At 38.0% G+C, this 19240-nt stretch overlaps 1 protein-coding gene across 1 annotated transcript in view; it reads left to right on the forward strand.

The window, feature by feature from the left end:
* The window catches only part of ZNF536 (zinc finger protein 536), a gene marked incomplete at both ends in the record, with an annotated part of 188691 nt that overhangs the window by 59488 nt on the left and 109963 nt on the right, over positions 1–19240 (forward strand). The window contains one exon of the mRNA XM_080637305.1: positions 8329–9912. Coding sequence (XP_080493431.1) covers positions 8329–9912 — 1584 coding nt within the window. The remainder of the gene's footprint in view (positions 1–8328; positions 9913–19240) is intronic.

The raw sequence follows: 19240 nt of genomic DNA on the forward strand, positions 1-19240 counted from the left end.
CATAATTATGTGAAATCAGTTTCTCCTTTCTTGCTCTAAAAGCAGTTGAAGGACGAGACAGTTCCTTAGTACAGCTCTGGAGAGAAGAGAGGAACGATTGTCTGGGCAAAATGCTTCAGAGCCTTGGGGGTTAGAGAGGACAGACAGAACTCTTGTAGCCCCTCCTAGATGACTTTTTGAAGTTGACCAGTGGATAATGACCGACTGTATGGTCCTGTTTCTTCAGGGCTACCTACCTCAACTCACACAACCTCACTGTGTGAAGAGATGCAGAAATAAGGCTAAATAATGTGTATGAGCCCCTAGCATATAGTAGACGTGGGTGGACTGGCCCTTTTGTGATTCAGCTTCCTGGTTATAAAATAATTTATAATACAGCTGAAAAGTTTATAACACTGAAGATTAAGAGATATTCAGACTTTGTGAAAAAGAAAACCATCTAGACATCTCAGACCCATAATGTGGCATAAGCAGGTGCTTGCAGTTTCCATTTTTCCCTTCTGGCAGCAGCAATTTAAGTTACCTCATTCAGGGAGCTGAGCAACATCTTTGTGTTCTTGAGCACTCTCAATTCCCTCTAAAATAAAATCAGTGGGTGCAGTTTTTAGCTTACGTGCCGAGGTCTTTGGACTGCACAGAAGCAGTGTAAAAAAAAAGTGTCTCCTGTTCTACCTTTGACAAGGAACACGTTATGTAGGATACAATTTCAGAATAGCTCTAGCACTTCTTTACACTTGGCATTAGCATTCAAAAGCTACTGCAAACATAGACTAGTTTGGGTTGGTGTGGTCATTAGGTGCTCAGGTGTATTCCCAGTCTGACTGGCACAGTTAAATGCCTAGATTAAGGAAAAAAGAACAACGTGAATGAGCATAGTAGAGCCCTGAAGAAGGTTTGGGTTTGCCAAACAAAAGAAACCTAAGGAAGAGGTATAGGAAGAAAACACTTGGCAGGGCTGTGTCCATTGACTGAGAGCATGTTATGATACGTATGACACATCTTAAATGTATTAAATTTATTATATACATTTACAGTGTTACTGCGTTTTCCCTTGGAAATGTGACCAGTCAATTTTAAACCTTGCTTAGATGAATCAATGGAATACAGTAAAAATGGTGCTGTTTTAAATGAATTCAACTCACATTTTCTTCCTAAAAAGGACTGCCTGTTGCCATTGTCTGAAGGCACTTGTAGTGGGATGAGCAATATGAATAATTAAGGAAAATGGGTATGTGTGCTCCAAGAGGAGACAATTTTGGTATTGAACGTCCTTTATTCTTATATTTCTAAGATGAACTAAAAGGACTTTTCATTTCTCTAGATTTCTCCAGATTTCCCATCCTTAACATTGTACAGCATGCCTTTTCTCCTGTCTTAATGACATCCCAAACTTTTGTTGAAAATAATTGATTGAATTTAAATTTCCTTAAAAGTTTAAGAGGTAATGTTACAGTATAAATTTCCTACCAAACACTAAGTAGGGAAATATCCATTAGTGAAATTAACTACAGTTTCTAGGTAGCTAACAATGTGCAGTATACAGTAGGGCATGGCTAATGAACACTGCAGTGGGTGATATTTCATTATACAAATTAATGCTCACATTTTAATGGGAAAGTCACATAATGAATCTCAGCTTCAGTGACAGCAATTAGAGACACAGATTGTCCCCTTCTGGACAAGGCACTGTTTAGCAATAAGCAGCTGTGTAAAAAGTCTTCAGGTTTACAACATATATATATGCTTTGGGGGAATTAGTGTACAGTTTATATTAATATACTGAATCTTCCCTGCAAAGTAACAACTGTATTTATCTCTCTGTGTTTTAACTAAGTAAAGACATGTAAAGAGGCTAAATAAATGTTGCAGATAAGATATAAATAAAGGAAAATATGTAATTATAAAACTTTGTAAAAATTAAAATGTTTTATTGTAATGCCTAGGGCACAATTGAAAAATCTTTAATGAACAGAGTCAAAAGCATCACAAGTCTGTCCTTTCACAGGCTAGGGCTAGTTTCATCATATATGATAGAGAAAAACCACTAGTAAAGGAAAGTGGTAAAGACAAGAAGTTAACTAATATTTCTGACAAACAGATTAATTGTGTGGTGAAACATGTGCAGGATCCAAAAATAATCCTACAGAACCTTTGATATTCCATTTGGTTTAAAAAGTGTGAAGTGAATGATTAGAATGATAAAAGAAATTACTGTGTAAGAATAGGCATAATAATGAACTAATTAAACCATACAGCAATTCATTTCTAAAATATCTGCTGCACAATGGGTAAAATAGGTTATCAATAACTGTTTCAACGGTAAAATAAAAAATGCTGGAAAATGTTTTCAATATTTTCATTAAGCAGTATTCTGCAGAATTATAAGATGTTTGATTTCATTTGCTTTGCATGAAAGAAAACTGTAGCTTGTTTAGAAATGTATAGGCTCAAATTGCAACTCGCATTGTCCCTGAGTGACTGTCAAGCCGCCACTGCTGACTGCCAAAGCATGAGGTGTTGGGGTTCTTGTACTGATGCCCAGCCCTCACTGTACCGAAAAATTAATAGAGAAGCCCACAGCACTAAATACAAGCAAGTATTTAAGAAGTACAGAGATTTAATAAGCGGAACTAAAAGTAATAATAAAAATACGCATGTGGTTATCAGGGTTATGGAGGACAGGGTAAAATTCTGTAGATCTGGCAGGTTTAACAATTTGTGTCTTGCTAATACAAGACAAGAATGGATGAAAAATTACCAGCCATAGTGTAGAAGACTGAATATTCTTCTGTTCTTAGAAAGAAGCATGATGGGTTTTATAAGTATTTTCCAATGATACAATTCCGCCATTAACTGATGAGGCTGTTATGCTGTAGCCCACTACATTTTAAGGTTTTTTTAGAGTAAATGTGACTGGATAAAGTCTTAAAAATCCTGGCTGAAGAGCTCTGCAAATCATTAAAGTTCATTTAAAAAAACAAGTCTTGGAACATGAAGCAAGTTCCGGAGCATTTGTAGTAGTAAAAACCTACTATCTGTCTATCCTGCTTTTCCAAAAAAGAAAGAATATGAAGACCTTGAAATTATAAATGGACTATCCTGACATAAGTATTGGGTAAAATTACTAAATGAATTTGTTAACTAATTAAGAATTGGCAGCAGGATTGATTCAATTTTACTTTATGTAAGTAGGTTTTATCACATTTCTCACTTTCCTTGTGAAAGTAGCTTGTTCTATGTGACAGTCCCTGCCCCCCCAAAAAAACAGTATGCAGAGATGAAGTTGCACATAAACTGGCAGTTCCACAGCAATGCTTTCATCTCCATCTATTTAGTATTTCATTATTTGGAAGAGTATATAAAATCACTGTTGATAAAATTTACGAATGGCACAAAAAAGGTAAGATGCTAAAAATCATGGGGAGGCACTGATTAGTCACTTAGTCAAGTGGGCTCTTTTCAACAATATGAATTTTAAATCAGCAGAATGTAAAGGAACAAATACTAGGAGCGTTGATGAACTGGGCCTAGGATTATGGTAAAGAAGCAACAGAGTATGAGCTGTTAGTTGACTGCTATAGCTATGGATGTAGACACAGTTTTGGACTGTGTGAGATTACTGTTGAGCTGAAATTTCATCAAAGCTTTAGTGGGCACCCATAATTTAAAAGGACATTGAAAAATTGGAAACGGTATTCCACTCAAGAGTGAGAGAAAGTGAGAGGTGACTGATTTACTGTCTGCAAGTATCTTCCTTAGGGAATAGACTTTTTTTATTCAAAAAATCTGTTTAATCTGGCAGGGGAAAATGTAGCAATGTTCTGAAGTAGGAAGCAGACTTGGGATGAATTTGAGCTAGAAATGAGACACACACACTTATCCAGTCAAAAAGTTTACCTAGAGGCATGTTGGATTCTTCATTGCTGTGGTTGAAACAGGGTATATTTAAACTAAACCATGTAAGTTTTGTTTCAAATTATTGTTATGATTTGATTCAAGAATTATCATGTGAGGGCCTTTGGCCTGTGTTGTACAGCAGATCAGACTGGATGATCATAATTGTCCCTTCTGGCTTTAAAATCTGTAAATCTATTTATAATCTGGCTGTGGGCTCCTTGCAGAGCCTGTAGCAGATAATTCCTATGACTAGTGTGATCAGATTGTGTTCTGAGCAGGACTGGTGGTAACTTGAATAGATTATACATCTGTCTTGTTTATACAACCTGCTATACAAATAGACCTGTTCCTACTGGGCAATGTGTCTGTTTCCAGGTATCTACCAAGCTTTTGTGCAGATTTTACAATCAACATTGAATTTTTATTGTTTTACTACATCCTGATATAAAATAGTTCTTCTGAGATGTCTTGTAAACCAGGGCAGTAGATAGATCAGAATGTGATGATGTTGCCCAGATAAGTTATTCTCGATGAGATTTTTATTTTTTAAAAAAATTGTAGAATATTCTCCCTTTCTACTCCATTGTGAAAAGGTTTAAAGGGCCAGACAGTTAGCAAGATCAAGATGGTCATCGCCTTTGTGAACAATGAAAAATGACTCTTGAATATGAAACGCAGAAAATTATTTTGAAAAAGTCATGTTCCCTCACTCCTGCATGGCAACGTTAATTTATGTGGACTAATATTAAGTGCTAAATAACTCATCCAGACCCTACTGTTGGCACTATTACCAGGGTAATCATTACACAAGGATGAACTCTCTGAAACCTTTCCTCAAAGTGTGAGATACAAACATACAAACAGGTTGTCTTCTAACAAGAATCATAGCCTACCTCTCCTGTTGCCTGTAGTATTTTTGGACATGTACTATTGCAAGTTGCTGATAGAACCCTGGAAATCAGAGGTTCTTTGACTTTTCTACTGAAATTGGTTTGCATTTTGGTTAGTTTGGTTGAGTTTAAATTGAGCCTTTTCCCACAGCAGCTTGTAACTCTATTTTGTTATTTGCACAGGAACTTACACAGGGCATAGCTGGTTGTTAATTGGAATGGATGAAAAAGCATCTTAATATCTGTACAATTGCTGAATTTAGGAAATACTAACACACTAAATTTAAAAGATTCAAGGATGATTTACTCCATCCTACTCCCTCCTCCTACTGCCTGCCCTTGAAATGGAAGCAGTTAATATTGCTTTGAAGTAAACTAATCACTGCCAATACTTGGATCTAAAAGAGAGGAGAGATGTTTCGAACAGCTCCCTTTGAACAATGTTTTCTGGCCAGTCCTGCATTGTAAAGGTAGCACAGTATGTTGCTACATGTTGAATCCAGTTTCATACCCTCAGCTTTAGATCTCATTTCTAGCCATGCAAGAGGTGGGAGCACCGCAGAGGCAGTGTACCAAGGCTGGGAGAGATTTGAACTTTTTATCACGCTGTCTCAGTCAGTGTCTTCTTTCAGTCCAATGCTTATGCTGTCAGTGGTGAGCTGTGTCCAAATCTCCTCTGCTGAAAGAAAGCTCACCCAGTGGAGAGATCTTCGAGCAAAAAATGTATTGACTTCAAAGCTTACTAATTCAGAATAATGTCTGGTTCTTTAGAGTGAAGGTACTTTAGAAGTACAAAATATTACTAGTTTTCATCTAGTTAGCATATTCTAACTCACTTTACCCATTTTTACATCTACTTACCGCTTTGCACAGCAGGTTTTTATCAGCACCAGTGCAGCCTATATTTAAAACTTCTGCTCCCTGCAGAAGCAGTAACCATAGTGCCTGCAATGCTGGGACACTCTTTTTAATGGTGTCACTTGATGTGCAATGCAAACACACGCTGAATTATCCTTAGAATAAAAGGAAATGCTCAATATAACTGTGTTAAAGATTTCCATAAATGCATAGGGGATGCTGAGGAAGAGCTTTTCAATTAAGAGGAGTGAAAACTCAAAAATGAGAGCTTTTAACCTTAAAAAGTCTAGTACTTGTTTTTCAGCAGTTGTGTCAGAGTTCAGTAGTGACTGGTGGGACAAACATCAGAATAAGAGAAAACAGCTCAAAAATACGACAGTAGGTACCCACTCTAAAAACAGCATTAATATTTGCCCAATTTCTGTCTGTCAGAGTTTGCACCCTCTCCAGCAGCCCTGCCGAAATGCAAACAAATAGACAGCCATTATCCTCTCTCCACTTGTCCTGGCCCTGCAACCCCTGCTGTGGGTGAGTGGATCAAGGTCCCACCTGAGACCAGGGAAGCCCAGGCAGGCGTGATCCATCTCAGTGTAGTGATTCTTGCTCATCAATAGGAACTGTTTGTTTTTGCACAGCTCCCACTGAAATGCAGCCCTCACTTGGTGGTGGTGGAGCACTAGAACTTAATGATATGACTGTGGGAGACTCAGAAGTTGCACTGAAGTGCTTGAATCTGATTTCTTCTATTAAGTTGTGTGGACCCAGGTCTAAAGCATGAACCATACTAATTATTACTCTTCTTCTGCTGAACACCTCTTGTTTGAGGTGTTGCACTTTTCTCCCCTGAAAACGTTGATTAATGTTGTTGATGTAAAGCTCTCATGTCTCACTATTTAGCTTTAGGATTACATTATAGATTTAGAATTTCCACTGCTTGTAATTTACTTCAGCCCCATTTGAATCGCAGCAAGTATCCAGCCACATTCCTGGTCAGTCAGCCTGCTCACACAGTGCTACGTGGTCATTTGAGCAAGAAGGTGTCCCTGCCCATGGCAGGGCTTTGGACCTCAATGTTCTTTAGAGTCCCTTCTAACCCAAACTATTCTGTAAGTGTTCTATAAGTTTTCTGGTGTCACCTCTCATCAGTATATTCCAGCAATCAGTGAGAGGAGCAGCTTCCCAGGTATTCACCAGCCTTTAAATTGAGCCTGTAGCTTAAACAACAGAACTTTGAAAGCCTTTCAGTTTTGTTTTAAGCAGATTTTGAGGTTATTTGAAAAAAGGTAACTTTCCAGCTGGTTTTGTGAACTACGTATCATTATATAACATTTTTGCTGTGGAGGAAGTTTTCAATGTCATTATTTCTATTGTACCGTTTGGAGAAGGCTTGCCTTTCTCTTTTGGATCACACAAGGAAAAAGCTATGTAGAAAAAAGAAAATACTTTTCTTGTTGAGATCCGTCATAGAAATAATTGCAGCTACTGACAGTTCACAGGTCTTTCAGATTCTTGTCACTTTTAGAGAGGATTTCCATACTTCTTCCTTTAAAAAGAACTCTGCATTGCTAACAAGTGCTCTGCAAACATTTAGGTATACGTTTTCTTAGATGTACATTCTTTTGGGGTATGTCTTTGTGATTGTGAGTATTTATTATATGTGCAATATCTTCTACCTCTTTTAAAGTATAGGAAGAACACTAAAAGTTTAGTGCAGGATTCAGATATATCTTTAATTCATTAAAATCACCTTATATGTTTTAAAACTCTATTCAAGCTAATCCTAGAAAAACATTTCTGGTAGGTTAATTGCACGTTTTACTACTTGAGCATTAGAAATGCCATTAGCACAAATTTAAAGGACTGCAAAAAATGGTAGATAATGCTAATTTCAAATACCGAAACTAAATATATTTTGTACTTTTTTTATTACTCGATTTCTTTTTTATTTTATTGACTACTTTTTATTTTAACTGTATGTTCTTACATGCTGCAATCATAATGTAGTGTAATGATATTAATATTTTATAGAATCTGTATTTATAGTTCTTTATTTAGAAACAATGCAGTAGGTCTGCAGATCTTTGAATCCTTCTGGAATGGTGCCCTCCAAATAATGATAAATTGCTTGTGCAGTATGCCATTTGCTAATTATATCCATGATTTACTGCAGAGCAAGACTTAAATCATTCATTTCAGTCTTGCATAACAGTGCCATAAAATTTTTAAGTTTAAAAATGGTTTCCATGTGTATAATTTAAACAAATTTTAGAGCAATTGTATACACAAAATATTGCAACCATCCATTTGTTACATTCTTTGCTCTCTTTTTTTTAAACTTGTACTTTTAATGATTACTGTGGTTGAAACTGTTATGCTTCATTTTCATAATCATAGCTTTTAATTCTACAACAGTTTTCTACATGTTAGATTAAGAAAAGGATGGCTAATTGTGTGTAGATACCATGTCATCCCTGAATAGCCCCACATTCTGGAAACCTATTTTGGAAATATTCAGTTTATGAATTAGTCTTCAATTAAAGGCATTTCTTTTTTAAAAAATGAATTATTAGCTCCAAGATCTTGTTTTCAAGCAGCTAATGTTCTTTTTTTTTTTTTTTTTCACTCATCCATATACCAGAGTACAGTTAATTCTCTATATTTTTCTCATTATCCATATGTATAGGTGAGAAGCCTTACAAGTGTCCACATTGTGATTACGCTGGCACTCAGTCTGCATCCCTCAAATACCACTTGGAACGGCACCATCGTGAGCGACAGAATGGAGCAGGACCACTCTCTGGGCAGACTGCAAGTCAAGAACACAAAGATGAGACACCAAGTAAAAGTTCTGTCTTTATTAGACCAGATATATTGAGAGGAGCTTTCAAGGGGCTTCCTGGTATCGATTTCCGAAGTGGCATGGTCTCGCAGCAGTGGGCATCAGGAATGCTGTCTTCTGGAGATCAGCAAGGACAAGCAGCTGGCATGTCATCTGAAGTACCTTCAGAAAATATGAAGGGTTCAGACATATCTTCCAAAGGAACACACTTCTCTGAACTTGGCCGTGCTTACCAGAACATGGTTGGGAACGGTGTGAACTTCCAAGGGTCTTTGCAAGCTTTCATGGACAGCTTTGTCCTAAGTTCTTTGAAGAAAGAAAAAGAAATGAAGGATAAAGCTCTCTCAGATCAACTTTCAGCAAAAGCTCTGGGCTCAGATGGTGGTGAGGAAAAGATAAACAGCAAGTCCTCACAGCGAAAAACAGAAAAGTCACAATATGAACCTCTTGACTTATCCGTAAGGCCAGATGCAGCCTCCCTCCCTGGTACATCGGTCACTGTGCAAGACAATATTGCCTGGCACGGCTGCTTATTTTGCTCTTTTACAACTTCATCTATGGAACTAATGGCTCTGCACCTCCAGGCCAATCACTTGGGCAAGGCTAAACGTAAAGACAACATCATAGGGAGCAACAAAGACCAATCTAGAGAAGCTTCGGCCGCGATTAATAAAGTGAGCTTGCTCGCTTCTTCTGTGCAGTCCAGCAAGGAGTCTGCAGTTTCAAACATGCTGAGCCAGCTGGACTCAGCTTCTGAGAAAATGACCCAAGGACAAAATAAAGAGACCCTGGGAGAGCAAAAGAACACTGCCTGGCCCAGCCACATGGAATCCACTTTTTGTAATTTTACAACAACAGACTTCTATAAGCAGTTTGGTGTTTATCCTGGTGTTATTGGCACAGGAGCACAAAATTCTTGCACCAGTAATGAATCTGAAATAAAAAAACAATCTGAAGATGACCCAAATATTCTGCTCTCTGACTCTGTAAATAAAAGTGCTACTGATGACCTTTCTGACATAGCTTCATCTGAGGATATGGAATCTTCCAAGGAAGAAAACATTGAAGATGAAGACATTGACACAGAACCAGATATTACGAATAAGCAGTTGTCTGCCCTAAAAAAAGAAAGCAGTGAAGGAGGCGATAACATACAAAGTGCAGTCACCTCACAACCAGCACAAGGGCTCATATCACCACTGCCGCAAGCTTCAGAAAAGCAGTGGCACAGTCAGAATCTTCTATCCTCCCATGAAACTGCACAAGGAGTGATGAAACCTGAGCAAGTTCAGGGTCCACAGGTCCTGGAGAAGCAGATGAACATGTTGTCAGTCCTAAGAGCTTACAGCTCTGATGGCTTAGCAGCCTTTAATGGACTTGCAAGTAGCACAGCAGCTAGTGGATGTATCAAGAGACCTGACTTGTGTGGTAAGTTTTAGACCTTCTTTTAGACCATTTCAGAAAACACTTGTGCAGAATCATGAAGCTGCTCTTTAAATCTACTTAGTCATGTTTGTTAGTAATACATTTTTTTAAATGTTAAATGCTGTGGGCCAAATTCTAGTCTTATATGTGGTCTACTCCATTGAAATCAGCAGTGCTGCATGCATTTACTTATACAAGATTTTAGAAAGAACTTGCTTTTTAAACTAGAGTATCAGCAATATAGACTATCTGTGCTAGTGCATATGAAGGGGATATTTACTGCTTTAGCATACTCAAAGGAGAAAAAAGTTTATTTTCATGGTAACTTGCAAACTTTTCAGTATTTTGATATAAGTAAGAACCCACAAAAAACACTGGATGCTTTGCCAAGCAAACCTTGCTTTTTCTTTCTTCTTTTTTTTTTTTTCATTTCCCTTTTTCTTTAAATTGGGATGTGTTCAATTACCACAATATTAATGAAATCAAAGGCCAAGTGCACAACATGTGTCTACGTGTGGTGAAAAGCCTGTTCTGGTTTTTTTTTTCCCTCTCTTTCTTTCCTCCTTTTTTTTTTTGTTTGTTTGTTTGTTGGTTTTTTCATTATTTTTTTTTTGTTTTGTTTCAATGGCACCTTCACCATTTTCACTATTCTAACTAGCAGCTGTAGGAATTTTGATTTGCCTAATTAAAAATATGCCTTCAGGTAATTAAAAAACCAACAACACACCAAACAAACAAACCCCCTTTTACCCTTATTAGTCTCTGATTTACAAAACTGCAGTCTTGATTCCTCATATCACACATATCCTATTTGACAAAAAGGAAAGTTAAATCTATTTGGAACAAATGAAAATGAGGATTTTATTTTTTTAATTTATCTCCTATTTTGTCAGCATGAAAGAGATTTTAGAATGCAAATCCTGTGAAAAACAGTATCACTTTAAAAAGCAGAGTCAGCAAGCATCACAAAAACTTTGGTAATGCTTGTTTCACTTAACCTTCAAACCAATCAGAAAACATTGTCAGAGCTGAACATGCACACTAAAATGTATTCAAGTTAAAAAAAAAAAAAAAAAAAAAAAGAAAAGAGAGAGAAAATGTGTTCAACAGTTTTAAAGCCTGGCAATTTAAAATAAAACCCTAAATCTGCAAACACTTAAGAGTGGTTACCCTGGTTAACTTAAAGTTAGTAGGAGCTTTGTTTGACTTTACTAGGATAGTATATGTGCTTAAAGCCATAAGCCTTTCTTTGGGCCCCTCGCTGCATTTCCAAGTGTATTAGTTGGTCTTATGAAGAAGTCTGATTTCTCCTCACAAAGTTTATCTCATTTGTATTCTTGGAGCATTTTGGCTTCACCAGATTGTCATTACTTAAACTGAATCAGGAGCCCAAGTATCTGCCCGGCCTTAGTTGTAAACTTCCGTGTCTCAGTGCACTAAGAACCAATTCAGAGAGTTGGAAATATTTCCAGATTCTTCAAAATCAGCAGTTACATTTCTGATGTTTTGAAAATAGTTGAAAGTTGATTTAATTTGCAGCTGGTACTTGGGTTTTAGTTTTTTTCCTCTAGCTGCGGAGTACAATCAACCAGTTTAAAAAAAACCCAAAAAAACCAAAAACAGAGAATGACTCTTCAAACAAACAAGTAAAAAATTGGAAAACCAAGATTAGTAGCTTTGTACAAAAGATCTTTATACTCCTTCCCAGACATAAGTTTTTTAAACAACAACGAAAAAAACACCCTCTAAACTTATTATTGAAATGAGGTCATGTTACTTCCATTAGATTTTTGTTTCATCTTCCAATCAATTCAACAGACATTTTATGATGGCTTGACTTTATATGATTTTAAAGACTGTATCCCTTTCACGATCTCTGCCCAGTGATAATGGATTTGACTAGAAGTATGAAGGGATAAAAAAGCCAACAGAAGCTTGTCTGTTCTACTTTTTAAGCCATTTTTTACTGGAAAATGCAGTGCGAGTTCTCCTTTCTCCCCCCCCCCCCCAAAAAAAAAAAAATAGCTTTTTAAAATTCTTCACTGACGATCTATTGAGTGTTTGCAGAATAGAAATATTAGGGCTGACTGTTTAAATATATTGTTTCATTTTTCTCAATATTGCACAGTAAAAGTGGATAAGTATGAACAAGCCCCGTGTCAGTATTTTACTTTCTATTTGGTTGGCTTGGACACTGCCCACTTGAACGTAGTGATTTTTGGGGATTTTTCATGTTCTCAGTGACATTTTATACTGTGAATTCACTCTATCTGTGCATGCTAGTGTTGGGAATCTCACCTGATGTTTCTGTGTTTGTAGATTAGCTATCAGGAGCATCTTTGTATATTAGCCTTCCTTCCCTCTTGCACAAAGCCCATGACCTTATTTGAGGTTGCCTTTGTCTCTCCTACTGCCTGAGAGATCAGAAAACTTGAGACCCACTTCCAGCACCCAATTCCAGGGCATTGTTCTTGTGTTCCTTTGTATTTTGGGAGACTCTGTGCATCTGCCTTTCTTTTTACAGCCAATGATGTGTGGGTTGTTGACATCTCAAGAGAGAACACTGGTGCATTGATACACTTGATACAGTCCTTGCACAATCAAGACGGAAAGGTGTGGTGCTCTTTCCACAGTCAGGATAGAGTGGAAATAAAATTGAAATAAAATATCTCAGCTTCAGTTAGCTGAGATTGCTTCTTTGATTGACCACACTAATTGAGTTAAATTTCTGGCTGCATGAAAACAAGCTGGGATTTTCAATGATCCACATGGATCATTTTTAGTTGGCAGATTTTACCTTGAGATAATGGGTTAGGTTTTAAGGACAAATCTTGGCACAAAAAGGATTTAATCTCTAAAGGAGAATGGTACTAGCTCACATTATTGTTTTGGAAGGTCACCACACATGGGGAAAACAGTCCTCAGTTTCTCTATACGTAGAATGAGAGAGACTGTTGATGCACACATCATCCATTTATGCTCCTACCATGCTTCAGGCTGTAGGGATGAAAGACACAATTAGGAAAGAACCATAATTACTGCATAATATAGAAATTTCCATGCCAAAATGCTGCCGAGAAAAAACACAAATATTTTTAATATTTCTCCTTTATTTATGTAGGAAAGAACAGAAGAATAATAAAACACCACTGATGAATTTAGAGTTACTCCTGACCTGTACTTGGTTTTGGAGTCTCAAGTGACTATACCTAGGGCCCAGTCTTGTTAATCTTTGCTACCATGCAGTTTCTAAGAAGCAGACATGCTTTTCCTTGCTGCTAGTCAGCCAGCAGCCATGCATGGAGGGGAAGCCCAGGGCTATGTCTCCATGGCTTGGTAGCTGGCTTGAGCATCCATCTACCCTGCTTTCACAGCCCTTGTTCATTTGAGAAATTATGCTTGGAGGTTCTAGAACTACTTTATATTCAAGTTTTGGCAGATCTGTTTTCCTTTCCCTTTATGCTCTCTTACTCTGCTTGTCTTCCCGTATACATGTAGTTGTATCACAATAATGTTCCAAACCATTAATTTACATGTGATATGCACAGCATCTAGTTATGAGAAGACCCATTCCTTTCTTTCTCTCCTTCCCCTTAAATTTTCCTGCTTTGTGTCTAGGATGGTAAAATTTCCCTACTTGCATTTTTTTGCATGGGAAGTGCATAGGCTTTCAAAGAAGAGCTGGTAGGCTACAGAACTATTGGCCAGAGATGGTCCTGGGTGTTAGCTGGTTGCTTAATGGATTAGTGCTATTGAACCCACACTTAATGATGTCCAAAAGTATTAGTTCCGTGTTGTCTCTGTAAATCTAATTTGCTTCCATTCATGCTCGCTTTCCTCTGCAATTAGTGCTGTTTTCTCCTGTGTAGGCTCTACCCTGTTATCCCTTCTTTCACTGTAGGAAAGCAGGGCAGGGCCCTTTGGATGTCTGGTAGCAGCTTTGGAGTTATGAGCCTGCAGAGGCTGAGCACTTTCAGTTTCCTTTGGAGCAGAAAGCATTCAGCATTGCACAGAATTATTAAAATGTTCAGCATTGTAACTTTCTGAAATACCTTCCAAATGTGGAACTGCAGCACAGACAAGAGGGCTGGGCAAGGGGAAGATCAATTGTGGCAGATTATTACAGCTTTACTGTCACATAATTATAGTGCTCTACCCCAATGTTTAAATAGTGAATTTAGTTGTTGTAAATTGCTTATTGCCACAGGTGTCAAAACCAAAAAGATTATAATGCTAACCCCTTGAGAACTACCACCAGCATATAAAATACAGAAAAAGATTTTTAATTGTTTGTGGTGGCTTCACTTGAATCCTTATTGCAGCTCTTTAAAATTACAAAATCCATATCAAACAGAAGCAAAAGGCCTAATCTGTTTAAGCTCTGGGACAGCCACAAGGCAATGGAATACCATCCTACTGCAGCAAGTCATAGAACTCCTACCCATTTAAACTATCTTGTAATGCGCTCAAGTAACCCAGCATTTAGTCCTTCAACTGATCTGCAGTTGAAGGAGTAACCACTATATTCTTTACCTCGAAGGCAAAATGAAATGATGTGGAAGTTTTACTGAAGACTGTTCTTTAACCCATTATGGTGATTTTGAAGAGGTTTCTATAGTTTCAGTTAGGAGGTCCAAGGCCTGCCTGTAGTGTAAGCGCTGTACTGTTGAACAGATCAGCACCTCGGCCCCATGCTTGGGTTTCAGCCGTGTTTTCGGATGTCGCTGTGCCATTTGCATGGCAATATAAAACCAAACTCATATGGCTTGCTTCCTTTTTTTAATTAACTGGGAATGCCAGTGATCCAGTGAAGTTTGTGTTGCTGGAGAAAAGGGCCGGTCTGTGAATAGCGTTGTATTTGCCAAATGGTTCGCTAGTCATTTCAATACAAACAAATGGATGGTGTCTGTAAGTCTGCAAACACTGTTGACATTTAGCCTTGTTTATGTTACTTTCCTTTTGCTGCATATTTTTGGCTAGAAAAGATACTGTCTGAATTAACACTGACTTCCCAAGCAGAAGCTAAGTAGGACCCAGTCTTGCATCCCTTATTCTTGATAAGTCGGACTAGTTGCATGACTAAGGATTGCAGAATCGGGTCCTATGTTTATCAGACTTTAAATTTCATTGGTGTATTCATGTAGCTTAATTTGATTGTATTTTGCGCTATCAGAAGTCAGGTGTTGATATCACCATTCTGTTTACTGTTGAAAACTTTGATTTCTTACCATTTTTCATGTCACAGTGTAACATTCCCATTCCATTTATGTTTCTGGAAATTAACCCCTAAAACATCTGATAAAGCTGAGTGCTGAGCACCTTGTATTGCCAGTGAAACTGGAGGCATTCAGTCCCTCCCAGCTCCAGATCTGAAAGGGGGATTGTGTTTGCAAAAGGAGGCCTTGGTATGTGCCTTGATTTCAGACATCAGTGGCCAGCCGCACCAAGGCAAATCCCTAACACAGAAAGGCTTTTCTTTGCAGAGACAAAATAATGATGTAAGCTTAGAGATGTATGATTCTGCTCTAAGTTTCACCTCCCCAACAATATATTCTTATTGTTTTTGTCATATCCAGGTCAAATTTAATTATCAGTTAGGATTAGGCACAGGCATAGAGGAGAGTTTCCAGGTCTTTCCAAAGTCAGACAATGCTCTGGTTTGTGTTTTGGTTCAGGAAAATATATTCTTGTGTCTGAGGTATAGCATTTCCTATAACTACTCGTAAACACAAACAATTTAGATATCCTTGTAAGTCAAAACTAAGTGTACGATTAATACATGTTATGAGGCCAATTTTAAACAATTAATTTGACAGCAATTATAATTTTTAGTTACAGGCTTTGAGAAATAAATAACCAAATTCATCTTTGTAATCTAAGGAACTTAGGATATCTTATTGCATATCTGGATTCTCTGAGGTTTGCTCCCACCTACCTATATACCTATAGTGATGGGGATGAATAATTACCTGAAGCTTATTAATTGTTTCAGGAAAGAAAAAAATATATACCTTAAGTGTAAGCATTAATATGTGTATACACAATACATCCACAATATATAACAAACCATTGTCATAGTACAAAAATAGAGGTCCTGAATATGTTCTGTTATTTATGTGTTTGGCAAGCTTAGGGAATGGACTTTAGTATGAGTGAAAATTCTCTTAACATTTTTAAGGTTATTTATTGTCATTTCTATTTGAGTTTTTAATGGTCCTGTATTTTGTAATGCTTTAGCAGAAAAAAATACTGTAGTTATCTTTTTTCATATTCTTTAAGCAATATTTCTAGCTTAATATATTGTGCCAGGTTTTCCAATATTAACCAAGAAAGACAGTGAAATTCAATGAACAGCACTCTGACATCCACAATTTAAAACCTGTGATTGAAGTGAAATGTGTAAACTTCTAGTGGGTTATCATGTGCTTTGGAATAGAGTATTGTTGGAAGTAATTAGAAAATATATTAAGGTTTCCTGGTAATGAAGGTATGTAAGTTTTAATAATTGTTGCTTTCTGAATAAGTGTCAAACTATATCTTTAAATGTATATGGAGTTACAAGTTAGGTCATCTGAATGGAATGTAAAACAATACTAAAATGCTTCAATAACTTATCTCAGTGTTGCTAATAAAAAAAAGCTGTTAACCATTAGCGCAGTTTTGAGTCATTTTGTTAATTCGCTCAAGAAAACTCTCGAGAAAACCTTTTGGTAGACCAAACACCACTCATGAGATTCACAGTTGTTTGATGCTTTGAGAGGCAAACTCTGCAAAGCTACTTGGTTGGCCTTGTAAAGGGTATTTAATAAAAATGCAGCCTTTTGAAAGATGTGGTTTGTCGCTAGAACAATGCCACATACGGTTAGGCAAGTATATAAGGGGGGGCATTAGACTTGTTTCCTCCATACCAGAAAAATATCTTGGGAATGTGGGACCTGTTTCTCCTCTGTCACTGTTAAAATCCAGCAGAAATTCTTATGGAAGCCACTGGGTTAAAAATTAGTAGTACGGGGATGGATTAAGTACGTCAGTATTAGCGCCTGGCTGCCTGGCCAGGGTGAGATACATGTTTGGGTCCAGCTCTGCAGCTGGAAATAGAGCCTCAGTGTGTAATGGGTATACCATGCCTATCCCTTCAGAGAAATGCCGGGCGCATACAGTCCCTGAGAGATCTTTCTTGGTTAATTTTGCCTAGCCTTACATTAGGTCATAGCCTTCAGAACTGCAGATGGCACTGAATTCTTGGTTTTGTTTCCCATGGGAAGGATGTTCTGAGTGTAGCCTCCCTCCTTAGACCTGCAAACCATCCACCTGAGTAAAGCAAGCACAGAGCAATCAGTTCCATCAGGCCCGTTAGTCTCAGTCAGGCCTATGGTAAGTGTTTCCAAGATGGAACCCATTACAGATGGCCTGCTGATTGGTGCACAGCTGAGGATGCAGTGGAAGGCAAGCATGACCAGGGCTCCTAGTGTCACATCTTCGTTAATGCTGTCAGATTTGAATAGCATATTGGTACTTTTTATTTATTCCACCAAAACACCATGAGTCAGGACCTGACATTTTAGTGTTATGTGTCATACTGAGAAAAATCTGTAGTTCAGCAGTAGGACAATTATATTATTTTGGAAGGGCTAGAATTAATACAGCATTTGCGAGACAACTGTAACATTTATCCAGACTCAGTGTGAGATTGTTCTTCCTTTTATTTGGAGAGCACTTCCAAAAAAGTATCAACTAGAAGCAAAGAGAAAAAAAGATGAGAAAAAGTGTCAATTATGAATCCATTTAACCCCCATAGGGTATAATCTCATCTTGTGTAATACCGCTGGCTGTTACATGCCTAAACTTCTATGCAGTGAGCTGTGAATATAGTCCTTATTGTCCTGTGGGCAATATGACTAAGGAAAAAATATCTCCGTAACACAATGGAGCATTTGTCTGAACAGTGTAACCTAAGGTCCATAACATCAAATCTAAAGTTGTAATTATACAGCTGCAGTCACACCACTCAAGTGAAGGCTGTGTCAGCACTTGTATTCTTTAAGAAATCCTGTTTTCAAGGGTTGATGAGTCATATGCAAAAAACATTTCTCACTAAACAATTGTTCTGGTTGTTCTGAAGCAATGTCTAGGTACGGGCCTTTCCCCAGTAGGATGTGGTCATGTCTTCTGCAATATGCCATGGCTTATTAACTGGGCAGCTTATTTTGTTCATGAATGTACCTTTTCCGAGCTGTGAATTTGCCTACAAGGTTTGGGGTGTTGTGCATTTTTATTATTGTAAAAACAAACTAGTGGAGAAAAAGCCCAGAGTGGGTGAGATATTCACCAACAAGCATTATAACAGCTGAAACACATTCAGTGTGTCATCCCCAATGTTGATTTCAGTTCTTGGAGCTGAATTCTTCCTTGGAGGACTCAGTCACAATTTAATTTCTTTGAGATGCCTTGAAATCAAGCCTTTCAAGCTCACTGTTGCTGTTACTGCCATTTGAAGCAGCTGCACATTTGCTGGCAAGGAGCAGACAGGAACCACAGAGGTGAACTAGGAGCACAACACATCCCTCCCACATGGAAGCAAAAGGAATACTCTTAGAACTGAGACGAAATACCCAAAACCACAACCATTTTCCCACTACATGAAACTTCTGGATAGGTATGCTGGATGTGAGTGACTTTGGCTAACAGATGCCCCTGCCCGGAGCGTTGCCAGTTACAAGCAGGTGCTCCTGAAGCCTCCCCCCCCTAAGGCACCCACACCCAGCCTGCCCCATTGTCTGTGGAGTGAGATGCCGGCCCGGCAGGTTTCTTTAAGCTGATCTCCTCTGATCTGGGGCATCTGTAGCGCTGTTCCCTGCATAAAACAGCCATTGTTCAGACAGCAGAGCAACAGTGGGGTAGAAAGTAGGCTGTCATGCTGGGGATCAGAGAAGGAATTGTTCCTTAATTATCTCTTACTGAAGGAAAAACTGAAGGCATATCCCGATATGTGCCATGACTCTGGCAGAACACAAGTCTTTTAAATAAGTCTTGGGGAGGGGGGCTCACACTCAGAAGCTGGCAGGCGTCGCTCCTCCTGCAGGTCTATGTGTGATCCACTCACTGACCATGGGAAAAAATAAGTTTGGATTCTCATTGTGAAGTGGAAAATAATAGTGCAATAATAGTACTTATCTTCCTGGTAGGAGTGTTGTGAGGATAAACTAATGCATTAATGTTTGTAAAGCACCATGAAGATTAAATACATTATATAAGTCCTCACTATATAATTCATCATAGAATCATAGAATCACAGACTGGTTTGGATTGGAAGGGACTTTAAAGCTCATCC

Source organism: Psittacula echo, assembly GCF_963264785.1.
Source record: "Psittacula echo genome assembly, chromosome: Z".
NCBI classification, from domain to species: domain Eukaryota; kingdom Metazoa; phylum Chordata; class Aves; order Psittaciformes; family Psittacidae; genus Psittacula; species Psittacula echo.